We start from the raw sequence: 24,234 nt of genomic DNA on the forward strand, positions 1-24,234 counted from the left end.
GCATGTGTACTGACAGCAGTCATCTGAATAGACAGGCTCTTGTTTGGAGATCCCTCCCAAGAATGCTTGGGACTTGGGAGATATCAGGAAAAATACTGGGGAATGGACAGAGGAGTAGTTTTACAACATTCATTTCTTAAAGACTTTATTTATTATTTCATTTATATCCCTCCCTCCCTCCCAGCAGGAGTCCTGGGCAGCAAACAAAAACACTAAAAACACTTTAAAACATCATAAAAACAGACATTAAAATACGTGAAAACAAAACAACTTTACAAACATTTAATTGAAAAACGGTTTCAAGACTATTTTTTTAAACATATTGTTTTCTTTTTAAAGGTTTAAAAGCATATTAGAAAGCAATTCCAACACAGAAGCAGACTGGGATAGGTCTCAACTTAAAAGGCTTGTTGGAAGTCTTCAAAAGGTGTCCAAAAACATATCAGAGATGGTGCCTGTCCATATTTAAGGGGAGGTAATTCCACAGGGTACGTACTGCCCCACTAAAGGTCCATTTCCTATGTTGTACAGAATAGACCTCCTGATAAGATGGTATCTGCAGGAGGCCCTCACCTGCAGAGTGCAGTGATCTAAGAACATAAGAGCCTGCTGGATCAGGCCAGTGGCCCATCTAGTCCAGCATCCTGTTCTCACAGTGGCCAACCAGGTGCCTGGGGGAAGCCCGCAAGCAGGACCCGAGTGCAAGAACACTCTCCCCTCCTGAGGCTTCCGGCAACTGGGTTTCAGAAGCATGCTGCCTCTGACTAGGGTGGCAGAGCACAGCCATCATGGCTAGTAGCCATTGATAGCCCTGTCCTCCATGAATTGGTCTAATCTTCTTTTAAAGCTTTTAAGGCCCTGAAGGCCTCCTCCACACACCTCTCTGCCTCTCTCAGCTTTTCCAGGTCGGCCACCTTGGCCTCAAGGAAATGAAGTCGTTCCCGGAGAGCCAGGAGCTCATTGCACTGAGAGCACACCCACGACTTCTGTCCAACAGGCAGATAGTCGTACATGCTGCAGGCAGTGCAAAACACTGGAAAGCCCCCACACCCCTGCTGGCTTCTTACCTGCATAGTTTTGTTTAAGGTTTATTACGTCAATGGGTTGGAGACTGTGGTTTAGTTGAGGTCAGGGAACAGACGGGCAGAGTGGGGGGCCCTGGCCTCCTCGCTCTGCTGCCTTCCTCGCTCTGCTGCCTTCCTCGCTCTGCTGCCTTCCTCGCTCTGCTGCCTTCCTCGCTCTGCTGCCTAACTCGCTCTGCTGCCTAACTCGCTCTGCTGCCTAACTCGCTCTGCTGCCTAACTCGCTCTGCTGCCTAACTCGCTCTGCTGCCTAACTCGCTCTGCTGCCTAACTCGCTCTGCTGCCTAACTCGCCTTGACACTTCGTCAGCTGGGGCTCCCTCTAGCTCGTGGAGCAGGCTCCCTCGCTAGGGTGCTCTGACTTTATATGTGTGGCTGGTTCCTCCCAGCTACTGCTGCCAGCCAATGATGTGTTACTTGAGGCTGATGGCTATCAGCTGGGGCTTAACACTTTAGTATTCTCTCAAGCTTCCTTCCTTCCTGAGCAAGGGGCGGGGCTGTTTAAGTTTTTGGATGCTTTTAATCTAATCAAGGGGCTGCGCCTTCCAGGCAAGTCTTTTGTGTTTGTTGTTTTCCCACCTAGAACAGCCTGACCTTTCTTTAACCTAGGGAAACAGAGCTTGTGGTTGTGTTTCAGGAAGGCTGAAGCTGCCCTTTTTAGCAAGGACTGAGCTGACTCTCTCCCTGTATGTGTCGGTGGAGTTTCCTTTTCCCCCTTCTCTCCGACTGGAATTTAGCCTTGTTTACAGTGTCCCCTGAAGCTTTCCTGCTAGGGTGGTGGTGAAAACTAGCTTTCTATGGGCTTCCTTCTCCTAGGATCTGTCTCCTAAGATATAGGTTCTTTCAGGATTTGGCTCCTAGCTCAGGGTGACCTTGGGCTGCCCTTATTACTTATTGCTCTGAGCTGTTTTACTTCAATTAAATAATGGAATAAATGGGAGCTACTTACCCTCTTTTCGCTCTGCTGCTTAACTCGCCTTGACGCTTTGTCAGCTGTCATATGATTCTATGGCTCTCCAAAAGAGGGTGGCGCTTGACTATTTGCTCACTACGGATGGAGGAAATTGCGCCCTCATTGGAAGCGAATGTTGTTCCTACATAAACAGTTCAGCTGGAGAGATTGAATCCCATGCCAACTCCCGAATAGATCATGCCGAGCAAATAGCAAAAGTAGCTTATGTTGATCGGAGTAGCGATTTTGTTTGGTGGGGATGGCTACTGAATCCAGGGGGATGGCTAGGAGGCCTTGTAAAAAATCTGCCAAAAGATGTTATAATGGGATTATGCTTGCTCGTGCTCATATATGTAATAGTCCAGTTGGTGTTATGTTGTATTAGTCGCTGTGTGACAAAGACTACTACGTCCATCACAAAAAGCTGATGTATGAATGATGAACATGAAGGTAACAATGACAGAGGGAGGATCTAGAGCAGCGGTTCCCAACGTGGGTGGTAGCCCCCCCAGGGGGGCATTACAGCCTTTCAGGGGGCATTGGCATGACTACAAACTTTAGGGGGTGTTTGGGTTCATTAGGGGGGGCGTTGACATTTGGTGGTCTGATGCAACAGTTGAAGCATTTCAGTTTAATTTTATTTAATACACAAATCATTAATTTTGAAACTGTTTTGTCCCCAGTTAGAATGTATTTAATAGTCTCAATTCATGGAAATAACACTATAAATAATGTGTGCTCTTTAGAAAAGAAATTCTGAATAGCGGCCAGTGTCATATCAAGGAATGGGGATATTAGCCACTCCCCAGCACTAGGTAATGTTCCGATGCTGTCTTGAGGGATGTTGGAACCAATCACGAGAGAGTGTTTGATAAGCTGGGTGTATTGGTGGAGGGCGCATTCTTCCAACGGATGAGTGCCGTGTGCAAACGGGTGTTGCAGACAGTCAGTTATTCGCTGGTTTTCTTCAGGAATGGGACACGCTCGCTACCCGTTGTTTCTGTGATGTTTAAATGAACTCGTTTAACGAAAGAATGCCGGTAAACTGAATGAGTTTGTTGTTAAGTATATTAAGTATAATAGGAAGCATTGGCATATACTTAATCTGAGGGGGGCGTTGGGCACAAACAGATTTTGCAAAGGGGCGTTGGGTCGAAAAAGGTTGGGTAACGTTGATCTAGAGGAAGTAGATAAAGTAATACATGAAATGTCATTGAATATTGAATTTGGCAGCTAGAAACTGCCAGAGGGGGATATGATGGGGGAAAACTGGACAGTTAAGAGGCCACTTTGGCTTATGCAGCCACCTTGACCTCAGCATCGATCTTGGGTGCTCACCCATCTCTGGAAAAGCAAAAACCTCTCTGGGTGCTTTCACACTGCACTTTATTCCGTTATTCTGACCATTTCTTACCTGGTGATTTGTACGTTATATTTGACCTTTCACTCGTTGTCACTTTGGGGGGAAGGGCTTCTTCTTCGGTTCCCACCTTCAAGCAAGATGCCTCTTTTGGAGGGTGTGGGGGCAACCCCCAGCTGACTGCTATTCTCCCCTGGCAACCGGAGGGGGGCAGTAATGCCCAGTGAGTTACAGGGGGCTCCCACTCCTCCTGGGGAGGGGAGTGACCCTCAAGGTGCCCCCGGCTCTTGGGTTTGCAAGAGGGGGATGTGACAGACCCTCATGGGGTTGTCCCAGTGAGACCCCCACAATGTTCTTTTTCTAAGACACAGCAGAGGAAGGTGGAGGGGGGTGATGTGTGTTGAGGGTCCCCCGGGGTCAGAGAATTGGAAAAGGGTCCGGGGTGGACTTCCCAGGAGGAATCGCTCCGCCTGTGCAGCCTTTGAGATGAGCTCCCATCTCAGAGGAAGCTTTTTCAGTTATAAAACCAGTCAGAAGACTTTTTGACTGGAAAAATTTTCTCCCAGGCAAGGAAGAAATGAAGAGATTATCCACAGAAAGCTTTGTTTTGTTTGTTGGACTGGAATTCATTGGATTCGCCTATGAAGGAAAGTAGCCAACAGCGTCGGACGAAGCCAGGGATTACAAACAGGCTCTAACTGATTAAGCGATACATTTTTTTTTCTTCAAAGAAAAACGGAAATTAACAGGCAAGCACCCTCCTGTCTATTATCATTATTTTGTTATTGTTACTGCAAAAGAGATTTGTCAAAGAGTCAGCAACAAAGAAGCCCTGGGTGAGTTATAACTTTCTCTTTTACATACGGAATTAAGGAGGAAGAAAATCGAAATAGCTTATCTTTGTTTTTTATTGCAAAAAGCTGGCATGGAATTGAGCATTTTAAAGATATAAACGGATGAGAGGTATCTAATTTGAAGAGAAGATTTGATTTATCTGATATTTGAGTATTATATGTCTGGGACTATTTTTTCTGGTCTACTTTTTTTTTTGGCGAATCTGCTTATTCCTTATGCCACTAATCATTTGGACGCTGTGAACTAAATTTGTTTTGGACATATAAGAGATAAGGCAGTTCGTGCTGTCTAGAGGGTGATGTCATCTGGCTTCGGAAGATTAACTCATTTGTGACTGGAAAAAGAAATAAACTGTTCTTTGCTTGAGAATAGAGACTATATTGGAATTGAAGGGGTTTTGTTCTTTTGGTTTTAAGAATGACAATCAAGGAGGTGGCTGAGACCCTGGATGTTCAGGAAGGGGTTCTCTCTCTAAATATGTTTCAGAAAATAATGAATGAGATTAAGCTAACGAAACAAGAGCTGGGACAGAACAGACAAGAGATGAAAATTGGATTTGGCAAAATGAGACAGGAGCTGAAAGAAATTAAGGATTCTATAATTGGACAAGAAAAAGAAGATGAAAGAAAGATCAAAGGGAAGGTTCAAGCCCTGGAGATTGGAATAGATTTATCAAATATGGACCTGGAAAAAGATTTGGATTTTACGTTGTGATGGATCCTAAAGACAAATATTACTGTTTGGAATTCAACGCTGTCCCTGAAGGAATTGGTGAAGAGATTAGAGATAAAGATATCAACGACTCGAAAAAATTCCTGGATTGGAAGGATTTGATGGAACTTGAAATAGAGAAAGTTTATAGAATAAATTCCAGATATGTGACAATGGAAAAACTCTCAAGAGATCTGTTAGTGCATTCTGTAAAAAAGAGGAACAGAGATACAACTTTACAACAACATTTCAGTAATATATTCAGAATTGATGGCAAGGAAATATCTGTGATGAAAGAAATCCCTATCAGACTCTTATTATATGACTATGGCAGCAAGACCAAGATTATTGGGTGTGCAAAGATGGAAGATGGAATCAATACTGATAAGGGGAGAATGGGAGAAGAGCTATTGAAATTACTGGACTTAGTAGACCTGAAGAGATGGATTAATTGACATGTCTATTTGGAGAAAAATTGATGGATATATATCTCAAGGATTAGTAACTTCTCTTTGACTTTTTGGGGAAAGAATAAAATGATGTTAATGAGATTTGATACCAATTAAGATAACCACTGGAGGAAGGTGATTGTATAATTTTATTAAGAGACAGGTTTGTTATATATTATAGACATAGCTAATCTAAGACAAATCGAAGTCAATAGTTTTTATTGTAATAGTTATTAATTTGTTTTGTTTGTTTTGTTTTTGAAAATTTGAATAAAAATTAATGATAAAAAAAAAAGGAAAAGGGTCTGGGGTCACAGTCTTGTGTGTCTGTGGGGCGGGGGTGCTCTTCTCGGGTGTGCAGCAACCCCACGGCTGCCAGAGAGTTGCTCCTTACTTGCTCCAACAGCCCCCGAAGTCGCTTAGCACAGATTGGAACGACTGCCCCGAAACGCCCTTGCTCTTTACGGATCTATTGCTGGCAGCAACATATTTACTCATGTGCAATGAAAGAACCAATACGTCAGAATAAGCCATGATCCCCCCCCTGCAAATCTGGGAGGGGCAGATAGATCAGAGATAAATCTAAATTTTCCCCCTTTCTGTGACAAGTGCCTGAAGTTCTCGGGACTCTCCTGCCTGGCGACCGATGATGCCACCTCAGATCGGAACCCCCTGAGTTCCTGCCCAATCCCCAGGGCAAAGGGGTGGGGCTTGGGCAGCTGTTCTTCTGGGGCTGAGCAGAGTAAGTCCCACTATGGAGTTGGATGTGGGGCAGAGGAGGGGGAGAGAGGATGGGGCCCCTCCTCTGCTGGGCATGGAGGAGCCTCCAGGTGAGCAGAGATCCCACCCCAAACATCAGTGGGGCAGCAGCAAAGGGGGCTTCTGCTGGGGCAGGAAGGGGAGGAGGGGGCAGCATCCTCCCCCAGTCTGAAACAGTAGCTTGGGATTTTTTGGGGTGGGAAGGAGAGTTATTTATTTGCTCATCTACTGCAATTAATTTATATTTATTTATTACATTTGTATGCCGCCCCATAGCCAAACCTCTCTGGGCGGTTTACAACAATTAAAACATTAAAAAATATATATACATATTTAAAAACACAGTTTTTAAAAAGCAATTTAAAAACACATGCTAAAATACCTGGGAGAAGAGGAAAGTCTTAACCTGGTGCTGAAAAGATAACAGTGTTGGTGCCAGGTGCAGAGCATTCCATAATTTGGGGGCCACCACTGAGAAGGCCCTCTACCTTGTTGCCAGACTCCCAGCTTCCCTCGGAGGAGACACTGGGAGGAGGGCCTTGTGTTGGAAGTGGGGCAAGAGCAACTCCTGGTTTGGTCTTTTGCTTGTGTACCAGAAGGGAGATAGAGCTAGGGTCCTCCAGATGGAGAGGCTTGTTTACCTTTACCTGTGATGCTCTGACTGACTTCCTTCTGTTGCTAGACTGTGACGTCTTTAGGGAAGCTTACCTGCCCCTCCTCCTTCCGCCCTTTCCACTCCTTTGTCCTCCAGCTGTCCAGGAGAGACGAGACATCCCTTTGTCTCTCTCTCTCTCCAAGCCATGGGGCTAACTCCCGCACCTGGGCGTTAAGCCTCCAACTTAGCAAGAACTAGGTATGCCTTTCTATGTACTATGTATTTCTGTAAATAAGGTAGCTTTTCTTATTTTACTAAGTCTCAAGTCCCAGTGATGCTGTTGCAGGGTAAAAGCCTGCTTTCTTAGGCAAATGCACGCACGTGCTGGCACACTCACATTTCAACGACTGCTGTTACTCTGCTGCTATTGTGTTGCTTTAAATTAAATTAAGCACATAGACACACACAGCCAACACCCTGGATGTTGAGCATAGTGTATGGGTGGGTTCGTGTCGGGAGAGGCGTTCCATCAGATATGGTGGTCCCAAGCCATGTAAGGCTTTATAGCTTAAAACCAGCACCTTGAATCAAGCTCGGAAACGTACAGGCAGCCAATGCAAGTGGGCCAGAATCAGTTTTATATGTTCGAACCATCTGGTCCCTGTTACCAATTTGGCCGCTGCATTTTGCACAAGCTGCAGTTTCCGAACCATCTTCAAAGGCAGCCCCACGTAGAGTGCATGACAATAATCTAACTTGAAGGTTACCAGAGCATGGACAACTGAAGCCAGGTTATCCCTGTCCAGATAGGGGCACAGCTGGGCCACCAACCAGAGTTGGTAGAAGGCACTCTGTGCCACCGAGGCTGCCAGAGCCTCAGGCATGGGTTCAGCACATTGACAGCCTCACCTGAAAAGGAGAAATAGAGCTGCGTGTCATCAGCATACTGATGGCAACGCACTCCAAAGCCTCATATGACCACACCCAACAGTTTTATGTATATGTTGAACAGCATGTGGGACAGAACTGACCCCTGCGGAACCCCATACTGGAAAATCCAGGGTGCCAAGCAATGTTCCCCAAGCACCACCTTCTGGAGGTGACCCACCAAATAGGAGCAGAACCACCACCATTCAGTCTCTCCCACTCCCAACTCAGCCAATCTTCCCACAAGGATACCATGGTCGATGGCCCTTTCCACACTCGAAGCATTGATAAGTTTTGTCCCCTATATGAGTTTTGTGATGCGAAGTAAGGTGGCTACTGTCACTGAAACTCTTTCCACACTCCAAGCACTGATAGGGTTTGTACCATGTGACTTCTTTGATGCATCGTAAGGGCGCTACACCACCTGAAGCTCTTTCCACACTCCAAGCATTTATAAGGTTTGTTGCCAGTGTGACATCTTTGATGCGAAGTAAGGTTGCTACTCTGACTGAAGCTCTTTCCACACTCCAAGCATTTATAAGGTTTGTTGCCAGTGTGACATCTTTGATGCAAAGTAAGGTGGCCACTCTGACTGAAGCTCTTTCCACATTCGAAGCATTTATAAGGTTTGTCCCCGGTGTGAGTTTTGTGATGCGAAGCAAGCTGGCCACTCTGACAAAAGCTCTTTCCACACTCCAAACATTGATAAGGTTTGTCCCCTGTATGAGTTCTGTGATGCATCGTAAGGGCGCTACTCCACCTGAAGCTCTTTCCACACTCCAAGCATTTATAAGGTTTGTCGCCAGTGTGACATCTTTGATGCGAAGTAAGGTTGCTACTCTGACTGAAGCTCTTGCCACACTCCAAGCATTGATAAGGTTTGTTGCCTGTGTGAGTTTTGTGATGCAAAGTAAGGTGGCCACTCTCACTGAAGCTCTTTCCACATTCGAAGCATTTATAAGGTTTGTCCCCGGTGTGAGTTTTGTGATGCGAAGCAAGCTGGCCACTCTGACAAAAACTCTTTCCACACTCCAAACATTGATAAGGTTTGTCCCCTGTATGAGTTCTGTGATGCAAAGTAAGGGCACATCGCTCACTGAAGCACTTTCCACACTCCAAGCATTTATGAGGTTTGTCCCCTGTGTGAATTCTTTGATGTGAAGTAAGGGCGTTACTCCATCTGAAGCTTTTTCCACACTCGAAGCATTGATAAGGTTTGTCCCCTGTGTGACTTCTTTGATGCACCGTAAGGGCGCTACTCCATCTGAAGCTTTTTCCACACTCGAAGCATTGATAAGGTTTGTCCCCAGTGTGAGTTTTGTGATGCGAAGTAAGATGGCTATTCTGACAGAAGCTCTTTCCACACTCCAAGCACTGATAAGGTTTGTCCCCTGTGTGAGTTCTTTGATGCACCATAAGGTGGCTACTTTGACTGAAGCTTTTTCCACACTCCAAGCATTTATGAGGTTTGTCCCCTCTGTGAGTTCTTTGATGTGAAGTAAGCTCGCTACTCCGACTGAAGCTTTTGCCACACTCCAAGCATTTATAAGGTTTGTCCCCGGTGTGACATTTTTGATGTGAAGTAAGGTTGCTACTGTGACTGAAGTTTTTTCCACACTCCAAGCATTTATAAGGTTTGTCCCCTGTGTGAGTTCTGTAATGACAAGTAAGGTCCCTACTCTGACAGAAACTTTTGCCACACTCCAAGCATTTATAAGGTTTATCACCAGTGTGAGTTCTTTGATGAGAAGTAAGTTGGCCACTCTGACTGAAGCTCTTTCCACACTCCAAGCATTTATAAGGTTTGTCCCCTGTGTGAGTTCTGTGATGCAAAGTAAGGGTGCATCTCTCACTGAAGCTTTTTCCACACTCCACGCATTGATAAGGTTTGTCCCCTGTGTGAGTTCTTTGATGCGAAGTAAGGTCGCTACTCCACCTGAAGCTCTTTCCACACTCCAAGCATTTATAAGGTTTATCCCCGGTGTGACATCTTTGATGCGAAGTAAGGGCGTTACTCCATCTGAAGCTCTTTCCACACTCCAAGCATGTATGAGGTTTGTCCCCTGTGTGAGTCTGTCTCTCCTCTTGTCTCTTTGCTCCATCTTGACTCCTCAGTTTCTGCTCCTGCACGTGCTCCTCAGCTTTTTCCAGTGATACTTCAGATGGTTCTCCCTCAGCCTTGACCCCCCAGATGTATCCTGATGGAAAGGAAAGGAAAGGAGATAAAATGCTGTGGAGAAATCCTGTGAATATATTATGATTCGTACTTATGAAAACATATTTCTGGGAGCTCTGTTGATATCAGAGTTTACCTGTCAAAGCTTGAGGCCTTGTACGGAGTTAGTTTAGCAGTAGTTGCTTGGTAGCAGGTTGTGAAAAGGGACACACACAGAGAGAATTCTAATGAAAATCTGCTCTCTTGTTCCTCCATTTAAGGTGGACAGCCCAGTACTTATGCACAGCTGGAATGTACAAACCTAGGATGGATCCTGTCTGACAGGAACATGGCCCTTTCCACTGCCCAGAAGGCAGTTTGCATCCCCTCCCTCCCAAAATAGTGCTGGAAGATGCTACTGGGGAAGAACAAAGGACAAGTACGAGTAGCGCTGTTAGATCCCGCATTAACATATGAAACCCCACAATTCTTTGCTACACAACCATCTTGGATTCAGGTTTCCATGACACTTTGGACACGTAATGAGAAGACATGATTCACTAGAAAAGGCAGTAACAATGTCCCTCAGTCTCGGGCTTCTTTGAACATGTGCCGGGGTAGGAGTAGGCGGGGCCTGCCATTATTGGGCAGGGGACATAATAGTGGTGGGAGGCAGACTGGCCGTACCAGGGGAAGGGATACAAGACATCTTCGTGCCTAGATCCAGGGGGTGGTGGGTGGGGACCAACGCATGTGGCAGGACACACACTTGATCTTGTCTCCTGTTCAGGACAGGAAGGTGATCTGAGGGTGGAGGGGTTCTTAGCGACTCCCTTGTCACGGACAAATCAACATCTGACAAGGTTTAGACTTTGTGCCCCTGGTAACCTTCACAAGGGTGAAGGCCTGATTAAGATGGTCCGCCCCCAGAGACTCATGGATCCAGATGGTTTCCTGAATGCTCTGGGGGACATTCCCAGCATGGCTGGTGATACTGCCGAAGCCCTGGTCAATCTCTGGAATACGGAGGTGACCCAAGCGGTGGACATTATTGCTCCAAAGCATCCTCTCCCACCAGGGAAGGCCCATAATACACCTTGGTTTACTCAAACCTTGGGCCTGATGAAGCGGCAGGGACGACAGCTAGAGCGACGATGGAGAAGAACTCTGTCCGCTTCTGATTTAACAAAGGCTATCATGTGGCTGTGATGGCAGCGAGGAAAGTGCACTTCTCTGCCACCATTGTGTCTGCTCAGTGTCATCCGGTGATGCTTTTCTGAGTGGTCCGGGGTCTTTGGGGCTCTGGCCCTACATGAGACTCTGAACCCTCAGTCGCTAACTGTGGCATGTTTTCGAGGCACTTTGCAGATAAAATTGCTTGCATTCGGACTGAATTGGACTCCTCATTAACTACAGTTGTGCCAGATGTCCCTGAAGCTTCCTCTGGTCATTTTCCCATGGATACTTTTCAGCTTGTGAAGCCTGAGGATGTGGACAGGATTCTGGGAGAATTGAGGGCCACTACCTGCTCGCTTGACCCTTGCCCATCCTGGGTAATCAAATCTGCCAGATGGGGAGTGGCTGAATGATTAGTATATTTAATTAATGCCTCCTTAAGGGCAGTGGCGTCACTAGGGTTGGTGTCACCCAGTGCGGTAACTCATGGTGTCACCCCCATGGACCTCCTCCCATACCAGACCATACAGAATCCTTTGTAATGTTTTTTGTACTAATGTTACTCGTAAACCGTAATTCCCTTATATCACTGGATGGAATGGCAATAGTAGTGACATAAACAACTAGCAAAATTAAAATTACAATATCATACGCACAGCCCAAATTCTTGCTCTTATCACTAATGGGAGTTAATTATCTTGCATATGCCCATAGTAAATTTTCAGATACTTTCAGACCCTCAGCAATTTTCAAGTGGTCTATGTAGAAGAAAAGTTTGGGAACCCCTAGAATAAGACACCTGCTCATGTCCCTATGCTGCTCCCACCCCTCATTTAGGTACCTGGGATGCATGCGTGTGGACACACCTCCTTACAATTATGGAAAGTGATTCTTAATCATAAGTCTCCAGACACAAAGTTACATAGGTATTTATCAGTTGTTTAGTAGAAAATTCAGAGCTGCAGGGTCCCTTCATGATAGTTACAGCCACGTACACCCTTTTTTGCTCCTGGATTAAGAATGAGATCTTTGTTAATGCATTCTCTCACAACAACAAACATCTCTAGGAGCCAATCAGCATGTAAGTGGAGAGCGTTAGCAACTGAGAAGAGTCTTCTCAGTGGCTGACTCATCTCCTTTCAGCAGGAAAGGCAAGGAAGCATATTAGAAGACTCTTCTCAGTGACTAACACACTCCCTTTTCATGCTGACTGTAGGATGCCTGGAGACATAGGGACCCTGCTCCCAAAAAAGCAGAGGGACTAAGACCCCCTGGGTGACTACCCTCCTGGTGCTTATGGACATGACCATAATATATTTTGTGATGTGCAAGTTCGATATTATTTATTAAGTGTGTTTAGGATTACACTGATGGCATTTCCAAATATGTACTTTCACACAGACTTTGGTTTTCCATAACACAATGTTTGTCCAAGCCTCCACACTTGGGGGGGGGCACTACTTGCACACCCCTTCCATAAGCACATCAAAGTTGGATACACACCTGAACCAAGACCCAGACAAAAGGGCACTCAAAACAAACAGGTAATTACAGTGGCTGAGTAGATCTTGTACAGTGGTTATACTGACTGGGCAGCCACCGTCCTTCACATTTTACAAAATACTTTTTCCTATACAAAGATTAAATTTCTGTGTATGAAAAAGTAATATATGAAGTGGTCTCAATAGTGAGAAAAGTAAACAAGTGAATGGTGATCCAAATGTTTTTCATTCTCACGTTATGAAGCTAGCTGCTAGATGATGTATCACCTTCGCTACGCATGCAGCGTAGACTGAAAAAACAGCACCCAAGCCACCATTCAATACGTGCACCTCTTCTTTCCAACATGAATCTGCAGGTCTCAAAAAGTAATGTGTGACAAAGTCCTCAAACACCTTATAACATGCCTCAAACATGGTCTCTTGTTCTACCAGCAGGCCTTCACACCATCACTTTGCCAAAACATAAGGATAGGTAAATTGCTTTTAGGGAGGTTCACAATTATGATTTCCTATTGATTTAATCTAAAAATATTTAAAATAAATAAAAACAGCCAGGGGAAGATATTGGAGAAATATAAAATAAATACAAATTAAAAAGGGGGGGAGGTGAAGAGACCTTAAATGTGCTACTCACCATCTCTCAGCCTATCCTCCCCTCAGGATGAAAACAATGGACCACCCCCAGGAAGAAGGGCACACTTAAAATGTAGAGGGAAAAATCATCTACAACCATAGTGTGAAATCAAATACTTATTGGGACACAGTATGAAAAATATTTACATAAACATGACTATCAAATACGTCTATGAATTACACAATCTGTAAATATATTTATAGTGCAATCCGATGTTTGTTTACTCAGAAGCAAGTCCCAATGTATTCAATGGGGCTTACTCAAACTGGGAAGTGTGCAGAGAACTACAGCCTCAAGTGATAAGGAACTTGTTCTTTCAACTTGTTCTTTTAAGTTGAGATCTTATCCAAGACTGAGTCTGGGTTGGAATTGCTTTTTAATATGTTTTTAAGCCTTTTCTTTTTTTAAAAATAAGATGCTTTTTTAAAGCTTTTAAAAAATATTTTCAAAGATGTTTTAATATATTTTAAAGTCTGTTTTTATGATGTTTTAAAGTGCTTTTAGTGCTATTGTTTGCTGCCCTGGGCTCCTACTGGGAGGAAGGGCGGGATATAAATCAAATAATAAATAAATAAACTTCATTCACCCAACCCAAAATTCAGAATCATGCCTCTTTAGGCTGTTTTCCAACTGTTTATTCTAGCTTTATGTTATTGGGTTTTAAATGGCTTTATTTCTTGTTGTGAGCTACCTTGGTTTCCAACCCTACCTCACAGGGTTGTTGGAAAGACTACACACACACTGCAGATGTATAAATACATACAGGCCATATAATAGTTTATTGTCAAACCAGTTGGTCATTGCAGAAAAATCAGTATTATTTTTTAAAAAATCAGTATTCGTTTCCTACAGAATAAAAACTGTAATACCTAAGTAAGTCCTGCCTACTTGCTTTAAAATAGGTTTGCTTTTCCATCTACTATGGATTTCTACATATAAAGAAGCTTTTCTTATTTTACCAAGTCTCCAGTCTCAGTGATGCTGATGCAGGGTAAAAGCCTGCTTTCCTAGGCAAACACAAGCACATGCTGGCACACTCGCATTTCGACATCTGCTGTTACTTTGCTGCTGTTGTGTTGCTTTAAACGAAATTAAGCACACACAAATACACACAGTGCAACAGGCACAATGAAGGCACTGAAAGAAGAGCCTCACTATTCAACAGGTGAACCAGAGGACAAATGAGGACACATGAAGAACCGGCCCATTCACCGCGCTGTTGTCTCCTTAGCTCTGTTCCAACTATCAGGCGCCTCCATCTCCAAGCTGAAGGCCCTGAAATTCATCACCAGAACCACAAATGTTCCGAGGGATGCTTCGATCCGGCCCCAACACAGCCAGCTCATCTCAGGGGAGAGGCAGACGGGACAGGGCAGAGCTGCAGCCTCCGATCTGGAGGGTCTGCTGGGAGGGGCGCTTCAGGGGCGTCCTCGCCCTCACCCACCCTCCCCTCTGCCCCAATTGCATACCTTTGTTTCGAGGCTCCCCCTGCATTTCTTGCAGAGAGGTGGGGCGGGAAGGGGAAGTCCCTCCTTTGGGCTCTTCCCTTTCGGTCTGTCCTCACTGGTTAACCCTTAAAGAGCAAAGTGGCTGAAGCTCCTCGCCCGCTTCACATGGAGAGGGAGGGGAGAGGGAAGCCCCTTTCTGGCCGGTGACCCTTCCCCACATTAAAAATAAAAATGCCAGGCACATTTTTAAAAAAGGTTTTGAGGGAACAGGTTAGGTTAGCCTAAACCCAGTTTCCTTTACCTGTTAGATTTCTCTTTTAATTTCTCCTTGTTTAAATGCATATTTTAAATTGTTCTTTGTGAACCACTTAGAGGCTTTCTGTCGAGTAAGCAGTACATAGATTTTGTTAAATAGATAAATACAGGATGCATTTCAACTGACTTAAGACAGTCCTTGTTGAACAAGGGCTCTATTTTGCAAGTTGGATTTCTGCATGACTTCTCAGAAGAAAGAACCTTGTGGAACTTACTCCTAAGTTAATTATACATAGGATTGCAATTGTAGAATCAAAATGTATTGTTGGGAATTGCTGGCAGTCAGGCAGCTTTTTAAAATCATTGGAATATACAGTAGGGCCCCACTCAAATAGCATGTTAGGTTCCAGATCCCCGCCGGAAAGCAAAAAACACCGAAAAGTGGATCAGCTGTAGCACGAGGGTTTGGAACCTAACCCACTGATTGCACCAGAAGGGGAGAAGATCAGCTGTAGTAAGCTGATCAGCACGATCAGCTCGAGTGCGGGGAGCTCCACCCCCCTCCAGCTGATCACCCCACTGGCGCCGTATTAACGGAATGCCAAAAAGTGGTGCACCAAGAAGCGGGGCCCTACTGTTGTGGATTTCTCCTATCCACCCCCTTTGAAACAGAGATCCTTTATTCTGTATTTTCTTTTTTAAATAAACTTTTTGGGCTCGTGGGTGTGTGAAATTCTGGCAATCAATGTAAACAGCTTTGGCAGCCGGCCAATCTTCTCACTAGTCCTTACAGAGCCAAAGGGATTCCATTTCTCACGGAGGCTTTTGAAGGAGTAAACAAATCCCTGTCCTCTGAACCAAGGACCTGCAGCCCCTGCCAAGAGTTTGGTTTCCATTGTGAAATCCGATTAAAAATAAAGCAAAGTCCCTTTTTGCTTTTCTGAACCCCAAGGACAGACAGCTAGAGTGATCTGACCCAGAACAGTGCCTCGAGTCCACCCTCCTGCCCCACAGGACATGTGGGCTCCTTATTGGAGGAAGGGCGGGACATAAATTAAATAATAAATAAATAAATCTACCTGCTGAGGTCTCCTCCTCTTCTTTGGGTTCCTGCATCACCGGATCTTCTCCTTCTTCCCAACAGGAAATGAGGTCTGGTTCTTTAAAAAAAAAGGAAATCAGGCAAGATTAGTTATTTTTGACCACAAAGTATTTGGGAATTCCAAATCAAATCTGAACGCTCAAAACATTTTGAACGAGAGCAAAGGGGTGAAGCCTTGCCAACAGCCTGCAACTCGGGCCATGTGCCTTGAGCACTGTGGAGCCAGTTCTTTGGAGTTCTCTTACCTTTGAAGTGAAACAAACCCAGACATTCTTACGCTTTCCAAGTTTGTTGGAAGCTTTTTGTCCCCCCCACCAAGAATTATTAATTACTGTTTTTATAATCCTTATTAGGTCTTTTATTCTGTTTTCTATATAGATATTATTTTTCCTGTGAAGTTTGGCTTTTATTGGAAATTGTCAGCTGCTGTGTGGAAGAAGTTCCTCGAAAAGAAAATGGAAATGGACTGCCTTCAAGTCGATCCCGACTTATGGTGACCCTATGAATAGGGTTTCATGTTAAGCGGTATTCAGAGGTGGTTTACCATTGCCTTCCTTGAAAAGTGAGCTATACATTTTTAAATAAACCAATAAATATGCTTTAGAATGTGTCTTGGGTTTAAAAAGGGTTCATATAAAAACCTGTGCAAAACCTGAGCTGTGTAGCTTTGCCAGATAATATCTGTGCTGAGAAGCTTCTAGCTCCATTTGATGCAGGGCTTAATGAGAAGCAAGAGCCACTTTTGTTCAGAGGGGCTCATTTTTACAATTAATGCTGAATTTGGCTTCAGGCAGGTGCAGCCTGGCAAGATCTCAGCTGCATGACTGCGAGACGGGGACCCTCTTGCAGAGCATGCATGGCCTCTAAGTCCTCTTCGACTGTCTACCTCCTTTCTTGAAGGACCAGCCATCAAGTAGTCTGCAGGATCCACAACCAGAAAAAGGAGTCTGTGGCACAAATAGTCCCTGACAACGAAAGCGAGTAACCCAAAGTACACACACCACAGAGAATGGGAAGAATCCGGTGCCGCTGCAACTATTATCTATTCAAATTTTAATAGTCTTTAACTTGGAAATTAAGTGCCAGATACTCATGTTTGGGACAGAAGCTTTAGGTTTGAATGTTTGGGGCTCCTGCGTCCCAAAATTTACCACTGCGTCTCTTCTTAAGATCAATGGTCCACAGTCCTGCCCAGAATCCTGGGTGGGATGGGACCATTTCATCCTTCACAACCGAAGGTCTGTGGATGAAGAGAAACTCCGAGGAATGAGATGTGGTGAGATTTTTAGGTGGCAGAGGAATGGAAAGGGAAAAACCATGAGAAGAACTCGTAGCCTAATGGGTTAGCCTGCCCTGGATGACATTATTCAGGAACAAGAGGGGTGGGTGGGGAATCTTCAGTTCCACAAAGGGCCCCACAACACTACCTGCTGATGTCTCTGCCTCCTCTTCTTTGAGACCCTGGATAAGTGGATCTTCTTCTCCTCTTTCCCAACAGGAAATGAGGCCTAGCACTTTCAAGGAAACACACAAGTTACTTTCGGTACTAGCTGGGTCTCCTTCAGACTGTCAGGGTCTGGAATCCAAGCCAGATTTTTTTTTTTTTTTACAATAATTTTTATTCAAATTTTCATAAAACAAACAAAACAAAATCATAAAACATTCAAAGACAAAAAACAAAACAAAACAAAAATGATTAAACAAAAAAATAAAATGTTGACTTCCCATTTGTCGCAGATCAGTTATAGGTCTACAATATATAACAATCCTGTCTCTTAAATTATATTATAAAATCACTTTCCTCCAGTAGTTATCTTAATTAATCATCAAATCTCATAAACATTACTTTATTCTTTCCACAAAAAGTCAAAGAGAGGTTTCAATTCTTTAAGAAATATATCTATCAATTTTTCTCCAAATAAACATGTCGATTAACCCATCTCGTTAATAATAATAATAATCTTATTGTCATAACCATAGTCCAAATAAACATATCGATTAATCCATCTCATCAGAATCTGTTAGGTCCAATAATTTCAATAGCCATTATTCCATTATCCCTATTAATTCCATCTTCCATCTTCAATAGTCCTGTTAAGTCCAGTAATTTCAGTATCCATTCTTCCATTATCAATATCCCATAGTAATCTTGCTGTCATAGCCATAGTCATATAATAAGAGTCTGATGGGAATTTCCTCTATCCCAAATATTTTCTTGCCATCCATTCTGAATAAGTTGCTGAAATACTGTTGTAAAGTCATATCTGTGTTCTTCTTTTTTACAAAATGCACTGGCTCATCTCTTAAGAGTTTTTCCATTGTCACATGGCTGCAGTTAATTCCATAGATTTTCTCTATATCAAGCTCCATCACGTCATTCCAGTCCAGAAGATTATCCAAGCCATTGATAACTTGATTATCCAAGCCAGATATTTTAATTTGGGGAATCTCTCAGTGGACAGAAGGGGAACTTCCACCTGACAGCCAACCTTCCTCTTTATAGCATGAGATGAGCTTGATCAAACCAAAGTCCTGTCTAGTCCAGCATCTCCACAGGGCCTGAATCAATGTGTATGGGAATCCCACAATCAGTCCTAATAATACTAATAAAATTTATATCCTGTCCTTCCTTCCAAAGGGAATCCAGGGGGGCAAAAAAATGATGAAGGACCGAACTCACCTTTAAAACAAAACATCTTCTTAAGAAAACAAGGACAGAAGGCTACAGCCATCATGACTTGTAGCCCTTGAGAGCCTTCTCTTCCATGCATCTATCCAGCTTCCTTTTTGAAGCCATCCGAGATGTCCACCAGGAGAACTCACCGCCTGATGGGTGACTCTCCCCTGGATGACATTACTCAGGAACAGAAAAATGCTTCCATCCCCAGACCAAAAGAGGCTCCACAGCACAGCTCAGCACCAACCTGCTGAGGTCTCCTCCACTTCTTTGATGACCTGGATAAACAGACTTTCTCCTTCTTCCTTACAGGAAGCGAGGTCTCGTTCTTTCAAGGAAACAGACAAGATGAGTTACTTTTAACCACTACCCGTACACTGCGCTCAACATCTAAGGCCCTCCTCCGAGTACCATCCCATCGAGAAGCTCGGAGGGTGGTGACTAGAAATAGGGCCTTTTCAGTTGTGGCTCCCGAATTGTGGAATGGTCTCCCCGATGAGGTGTGCCTGGCGCCGACGCTGCTATCTTTTCGGCGCCAGGTGAAACCTTTTTATATTCCCAGGCATTTTAATGTGTACTATTAATATTTATTGATGTATTTTGCTGCTGCTCTGACTATTTTAGCTTACGTCTGTTTGGTTTGATTTTATTGTATTATTGTATTTATATATTTCTTGTAGTTTTATTGTTATGTACACCGCCCAGAGAGCCCCTGGGCTTAGGGCGGCATATGAATTAAACTAAATAAATAAATAAAATAAATAAAACATAAAAAGTCAGGGATTCCATATCAAACCATTTCTACAACCTCAAAGCTAAGAAAGGCAAGAGCCCATCTCCTGTTGCTCTTCCCGTAATTCCGGAGGTGGCCCATAAACATCAGGACTGGTGGCCCTTGAGAGCCTTCTCTTCCATGCATTTATTTATTTATTTATTTAGATTTATATCCCGCCCTTCCTCCCAGTAGGAGCCCAGGGTGGCAAGCGAAAACACTAAAAACACTCTCAAACACATCATTAAAAACAGGCTTTAAAATATATTAAAACAAAAACATCTTAAAAAGTAATTCCAACAGACACAGACTGGGGATGAAGCCATTTTCCTTAGCCCCTTTTAAAACCATCCGAGATGTCCACCAGGAGAATTCACAGCCTGATGGGTGACTCTCCCCTGGATGATATTACTCAGGAACAGAAAAAAGCTTCAATTCCCAGACCAAAAGGGGCCCCACAGCACAGCTAAGCACCGACCTGCTGAGGTCTCCTCCTCTTTGGGAACCTGAAGAAGAAGATCCTCTCCGTCTTCCAAACAGGAATTCAGCTCCGATTCTTCCAAGGAAACAGACAGGACTAGTTACTTTTGACCACAAGATATTCAGCCATTCCAAGTCAAGCCATTTGTAGCTAAGAGGAGGGATTGTTTGGAACATGTTAACTCCCTGAAGAGGACGGGGCCATGTGGTCCCAGCAGGGTCAGCCTGGCACTTGGGAACATGCGCTCACTGGATATGACGCCCAACCTGAACTGTCTGTTGGGGAGGGCACGGTGGTACTCAGCCAACCCGGCTGTTTTCATTTGGACAACATCATCTCGTCACAAAGAGAGTGAAAACCAGCCCTGAGAGCTTCACCCTACTCCTCCTCTTCCAAAAGGGAGCAGGGCTGCACTTCACATTTACACTTCTGGAGGAAACCTTTCTCCATGCAGATTAAGAGTGAAGCCACCGCAAGATATTTGTGTAGCCAGAAATGCTCCCATAAGCTTTTCAGTGTCGTAGCTTGAGAATGTATATGCAAATATCAATGCTGGAGTCGGGAAGAGACAGAACAGGGCCAGAGTATATGGTTTGGATCTCTGAAAGGGAAATGATGGTGTGTTGCTTATAAATAAATGCTCCTAAATGCATTTTCTCTGAAAAACGTCCTATTGATTTTGAGGAATCAACTCTGACGCAAGCATGTTTGGGATGGCAGCTTAATTTTAACTTCCAGTTTATGATTCAGTTATAATTTGCATATCGAAAGGGCTCCAGCAATGGGGGTGGTGGGTGGGGGAGTGAGAAAATTGTCAGAGAGAGTTTTTTTTCCCCACCCCCTACCCCCCATAATCCATCTCTGGTACCAACCATGCACATGCTGAATTAGACAAAATATGCAAAAGCACATAAAGTGAAGGTCTAAGTCATGGTATGATTCTGAAAAATATATGTAGAAGTGAATGATGGAAAATATATTCTATGGCTGAGTGCACAATAATGTCCAATTTCTAATGCACCTGCAATTTACCACACAGAGTGTGATGTGAACTGCTAGCTCTGTAGACAAGATGTACATACACTCCCAATGACAAGACAGCAATAAAAGGCAGAGGTGTGCTAACACAGAAATATAAAATGCAAGGATAAAATGCACAAGATATCTCACATAATTTGCCAAACACATTTCGACTTGAAACAAGTCTTCTTCAGTGGCATCTATATGGAGAGCTTCTCCAGAGAATCTTCCTCAACCGAAACGCACAACAATATGCGGAATGCAGCAACATTCTTGCAGAAACTGCGCTAGGGCTGTCTTGAGAACTGGCAAGGACTTCAACTCCGATGCATGAGGTTAGGATCCAGGCAGGCACCAGTCCTGCTCACAGACTAAGCACAGGGGTGCCTAGGCCCCAAAGGCAAACACTGGGCAGAGGGAGGGAGAGGGAGAGAGGACTCTCCCAAGCTCCAAGGGAGCAGCTCTTCCCACTGTAGAGTTTGGACTACAGCTCCCAGAATCCCTAGTGAGAAACTGACTTTCCACTCCATGCATCATTGGTACAAATGGCCTTCAACATCTATCAGTTAAGAAAACGTGTCTCCTTACTGAAAGAGGCTCCAATCTCATAATTCTCCTCCATGGCTTCCCTGTGCGGAGCGCTTTGGCCCGGATCCAGGAGATCCACTCCTCCTCCGTGAAATGCACAGCTGCTGCCTCCTCCTCCTCCTCCTCCTCAAAGTTCACCAGACCCTGGAAGAAGAACATGCCCTCTGCTCAAGAGACAGCCTCTTCGGCACAGACCATTGCATCCAGCTTGAAAGGGAAAGGGGAACAGGGTGTGGTTCAATCATTCACAGCATTCAAAGACCTCCTCCCACGCATCAAAGTTGGATCCTGAGGGCCAAGTAAGGATCTGGCCCACAGACCCAGAAAGGGTTCCCACAGCTGGTTTTGAGACTGGAGGGCTGTGAATGCCGTAAGCAGAAAGGGCAATTACCTTGGCCCATTCCCCAAAAGAGCAAAACATTAGGATCAAATGCAGAACTTCTCAACACGGCCATTTAGGTGAAGGACATCTGCCTTGCATGCAAAAAGTCCTGGGTTCAATTCTCAGCAGCATCTCCAGGCAGGGCAAGGAAAGGCTCCCTGCTTGAAACCCAGGACAGCAGCTGCCAGTCAGTGTAGACAATACTGAGCTAGGTGGACCAAGTCAATATAAGGCACCTTCCTCTGTTTCCATGAAGCTGACAAAAACACAGCCAACTTTCAAAAATATCATCCCTGGTCACTCTTCCCAATTCCTCAAGTAAATGACTTTCTGATCATTTAATTTCTAATGAAATAAAACTGGCCTCTTCTCTAAAGTCAGCAGCTGGGGTGCAAAGCGGGAGGCTGATACCACTCTTGCCTACCTTGCAGGGCTGCAGTTTGGATGACTGAGATGAGCTTATTTGCTGGCCACACATGTTTATTCAGACCTTCCTCCAAGGGCCCCAGAGTGGGAAATGTAGGTTGATCTCCCCGTCCCCAACCTTCAGCAGCAGCAATGATGTTGTAAGGTCAGGAAGGCAAGGAGATGATTGTCCTAATGTGTTTGTGTGTGTGTGTGAGAGAGAGACAGAGAGAGACAGAGAGAGAGTATCTACAATGGGGAGGGACGTTTGAGGAGATCCCAAGAAGAGCCAAAGTTCATTTGGGGGAGAGGGTAAGCACTGAGCTGGGGGTTCGACTGGATGGTCTTACAGGTCCCTCCCAACTCTATGATTCTACAAAAAGCGTGTTTCCTCCCAGGAACTACCGCAGTGCAGAAATGGGCTCACAGAAACCCACTGTGGCCAGAATGGGCAATAAAACAGCCCCCGTTTGGATGTGGGGAAAATATTGCTTACTTATTCGCTTGCTTACTCTTGTTTTTATCTGCTTTCTTCTCCAAGGCGTTTGGGAGGAGGGAACACCTGCTCCTGCTCCCCTTTTGTCCTCACACAGCAGCCCAGCGAGGTAGGCCGGCTTTCTCAGCCCCGGCACCCGGGGGTCCCCTCTGCACCAGGGCGTCTCTTCCCACCCCCACTCCTGGGGCAGAGGGCGCTTCAAAGAGGATCTTCGTGCAATGGAAGCGCTGCAGCTGTTCGGCCCCCAATGTTGCCCCTAGGTTGCATGCATGCGACTGCCCCCCATGGATTCCGGTGGAGATGTGTGGGGAGGCTCTCTCCCTCTTTCCGCCCCCCAAAGGCAAACTCCTGACCCTTCCTCACCCCCACTGCTGCCCGTCTTCCTTTCTCTTGCGATTGGCCACGATCCAGCCTTCCTCCTCCTCCTCCTCCTCTTAGGAAATTAATCAAGCCTGTTTGCTTCGCTATTGTCTTCCTCCCTCCCTCCCATTTGCATGACCACATCCTGCCTCTCTAGGAAGCAGAGCTCAGTTCCTTTCCCCGCTGGAGGACTGAATGCCAGGCGCGCTCTGGGCAAACTACTCGCAGGCTCTACCCCTGGTGCAAATCCAGGGCGCAGGCGCAGAGGTTCCTGCTACGTCAGGCCTCTGGGTTTGGCTCCCAGTTCCTTATTTGCCTGAAAGTTCAAAACGCTGAAAACGGAGAAAATTGACAGCTTCAGCAACTTCAGGCCAAAGTTAGGATGTCTCTGAAGGCCAAAATATATGTTGGAGTAGCCTGTATGATATATTGCTGTGATCGGGGGACTCTCCCCGTCAGGAATAACAATACATTTATGCAATCAACATCCTCCAGAGTCTGATAGTATCATAAACACGTAATGATGTCATGAATTCATATAAAATAAGTAACTGTGGGTGCCCACCCCAAAATCTGCTCTGGGCCAGGACAAATCATACACCCCAGGAAAGGGGAGGATGTCCTCTACGAGACGCCAGTGCACCCCGCCTGGCCCAGAGCTTCTGCTGGGCGCAGGGCATGGATAAAGGCATCGATGTAAAAAAGAAATAGAGAAAAAGAGACAGGAAAAAATAAATAACTGGGGGTGCCCACCCCAAAATCTGCTCTGGGCCAGGACAAATCATACACCCCAGGAAAGGGGAGGGTATCCTCTACGAGAGGCCAGTGCACCCCGCCTGGCCCAGAGCTTCTGCTGGGCACAGGGCATGGATAAAGGCATCGATGTAAAAAAGAAATAGAGAAAAAGAGACAGACAAAAATAAGTAACTGGGGGTGCCCACCCCAAAATCTGCTCTGGGCCAGGACAAATCATACACCCCAGGAATTCCATGAGATGCCAGTCTTTCCCAGCTAAAATAATGAAGAGCTAATAGGGGAATATATGTAATTTGCGGCGACCACTCCAAACTCTGCTGTGGGCTATTTATTTAT

General features: G+C 45.0%; 2 protein-coding genes across 5 annotated transcripts in view; one reads left to right on the forward strand and one right to left on the reverse strand.

Moving 5' to 3' along the window:
• The window catches only part of LOC133381898 (zinc finger protein 91-like), a 43,321-nt gene extending 26,756 nt beyond the window's left edge, over positions 1-16,565 (forward strand). For both annotated transcript variants that reach the window (XR_009761748.1, XR_009761751.1), the window contains one exon: positions 16,340-16,565. The gene's annotated coding sequence lies outside the window, so the exon portion shown is untranslated. The remainder of the gene's footprint in view (positions 1-16,339) is intronic.
• On the reverse strand, positions 7,930-23,254 carry LOC133381900 (zinc finger protein ZFP2-like). Of its 3 annotated transcripts, none has more exons than XM_061621470.1 (7): positions 23,146-23,254; positions 21,500-21,643; positions 19,889-19,966; positions 18,886-18,966; positions 17,389-17,475; positions 15,939-16,019; positions 7,930-9,887 (listed from the first exon to the last, which is right to left on the reverse strand). In XM_061621470.1, the coding sequence occupies exons 2-7, from the start codon at positions 21,531-21,533 to the stop codon at positions 8,029-8,031; spliced, it is 2,220 nt and encodes a 739-aa protein (XP_061477454.1). In that variant the 5' UTR covers positions 21,534-21,643; positions 23,146-23,254; the 3' UTR covers positions 7,930-8,028. The 3 variants fall into 3 exon arrangements, with proteins under 3 accessions (XP_061477454.1, XP_061477455.1, XP_061477456.1); XM_061621471.1 differs by lacking the exon at positions 23,146-23,254 and adding an exon at positions 22,799-23,136; XM_061621472.1 differs by lacking the exon at positions 23,146-23,254 and adding an exon at positions 22,306-22,614.
• Between the last annotated feature and the right edge of the window lie 980 nt (positions 23,255-24,234).

This window comes from Rhineura floridana, chromosome 3 (genome assembly GCF_030035675.1).
Source record: "Rhineura floridana isolate rRhiFlo1 chromosome 3, rRhiFlo1.hap2, whole genome shotgun sequence".
NCBI classification, from domain to species: domain Eukaryota; kingdom Metazoa; phylum Chordata; class Lepidosauria; order Squamata; family Rhineuridae; genus Rhineura; species Rhineura floridana.

Coding starts and splice junctions, on each gene's coding strand:
- LOC133381900 (XM_061621470.1), bottom strand. CDS start 21,533: ATGGAGGAGAATTATGAGATTGGAGCCTCTTTCA. Junction 19,967..21,499: donor TGAGATTGGAGCCTCTTTCA/GTAAGGAGACAC, acceptor TTTCCTTGGAAG/AATCGGAGCTGAATTCCTGT. Junction 16,020..17,388: donor GGAGGCAGAGACATCAGCAG/GTAGTGTTGTGG, acceptor TTTTTTTTAAAG/AACCAGACCTCATTTCCTGT.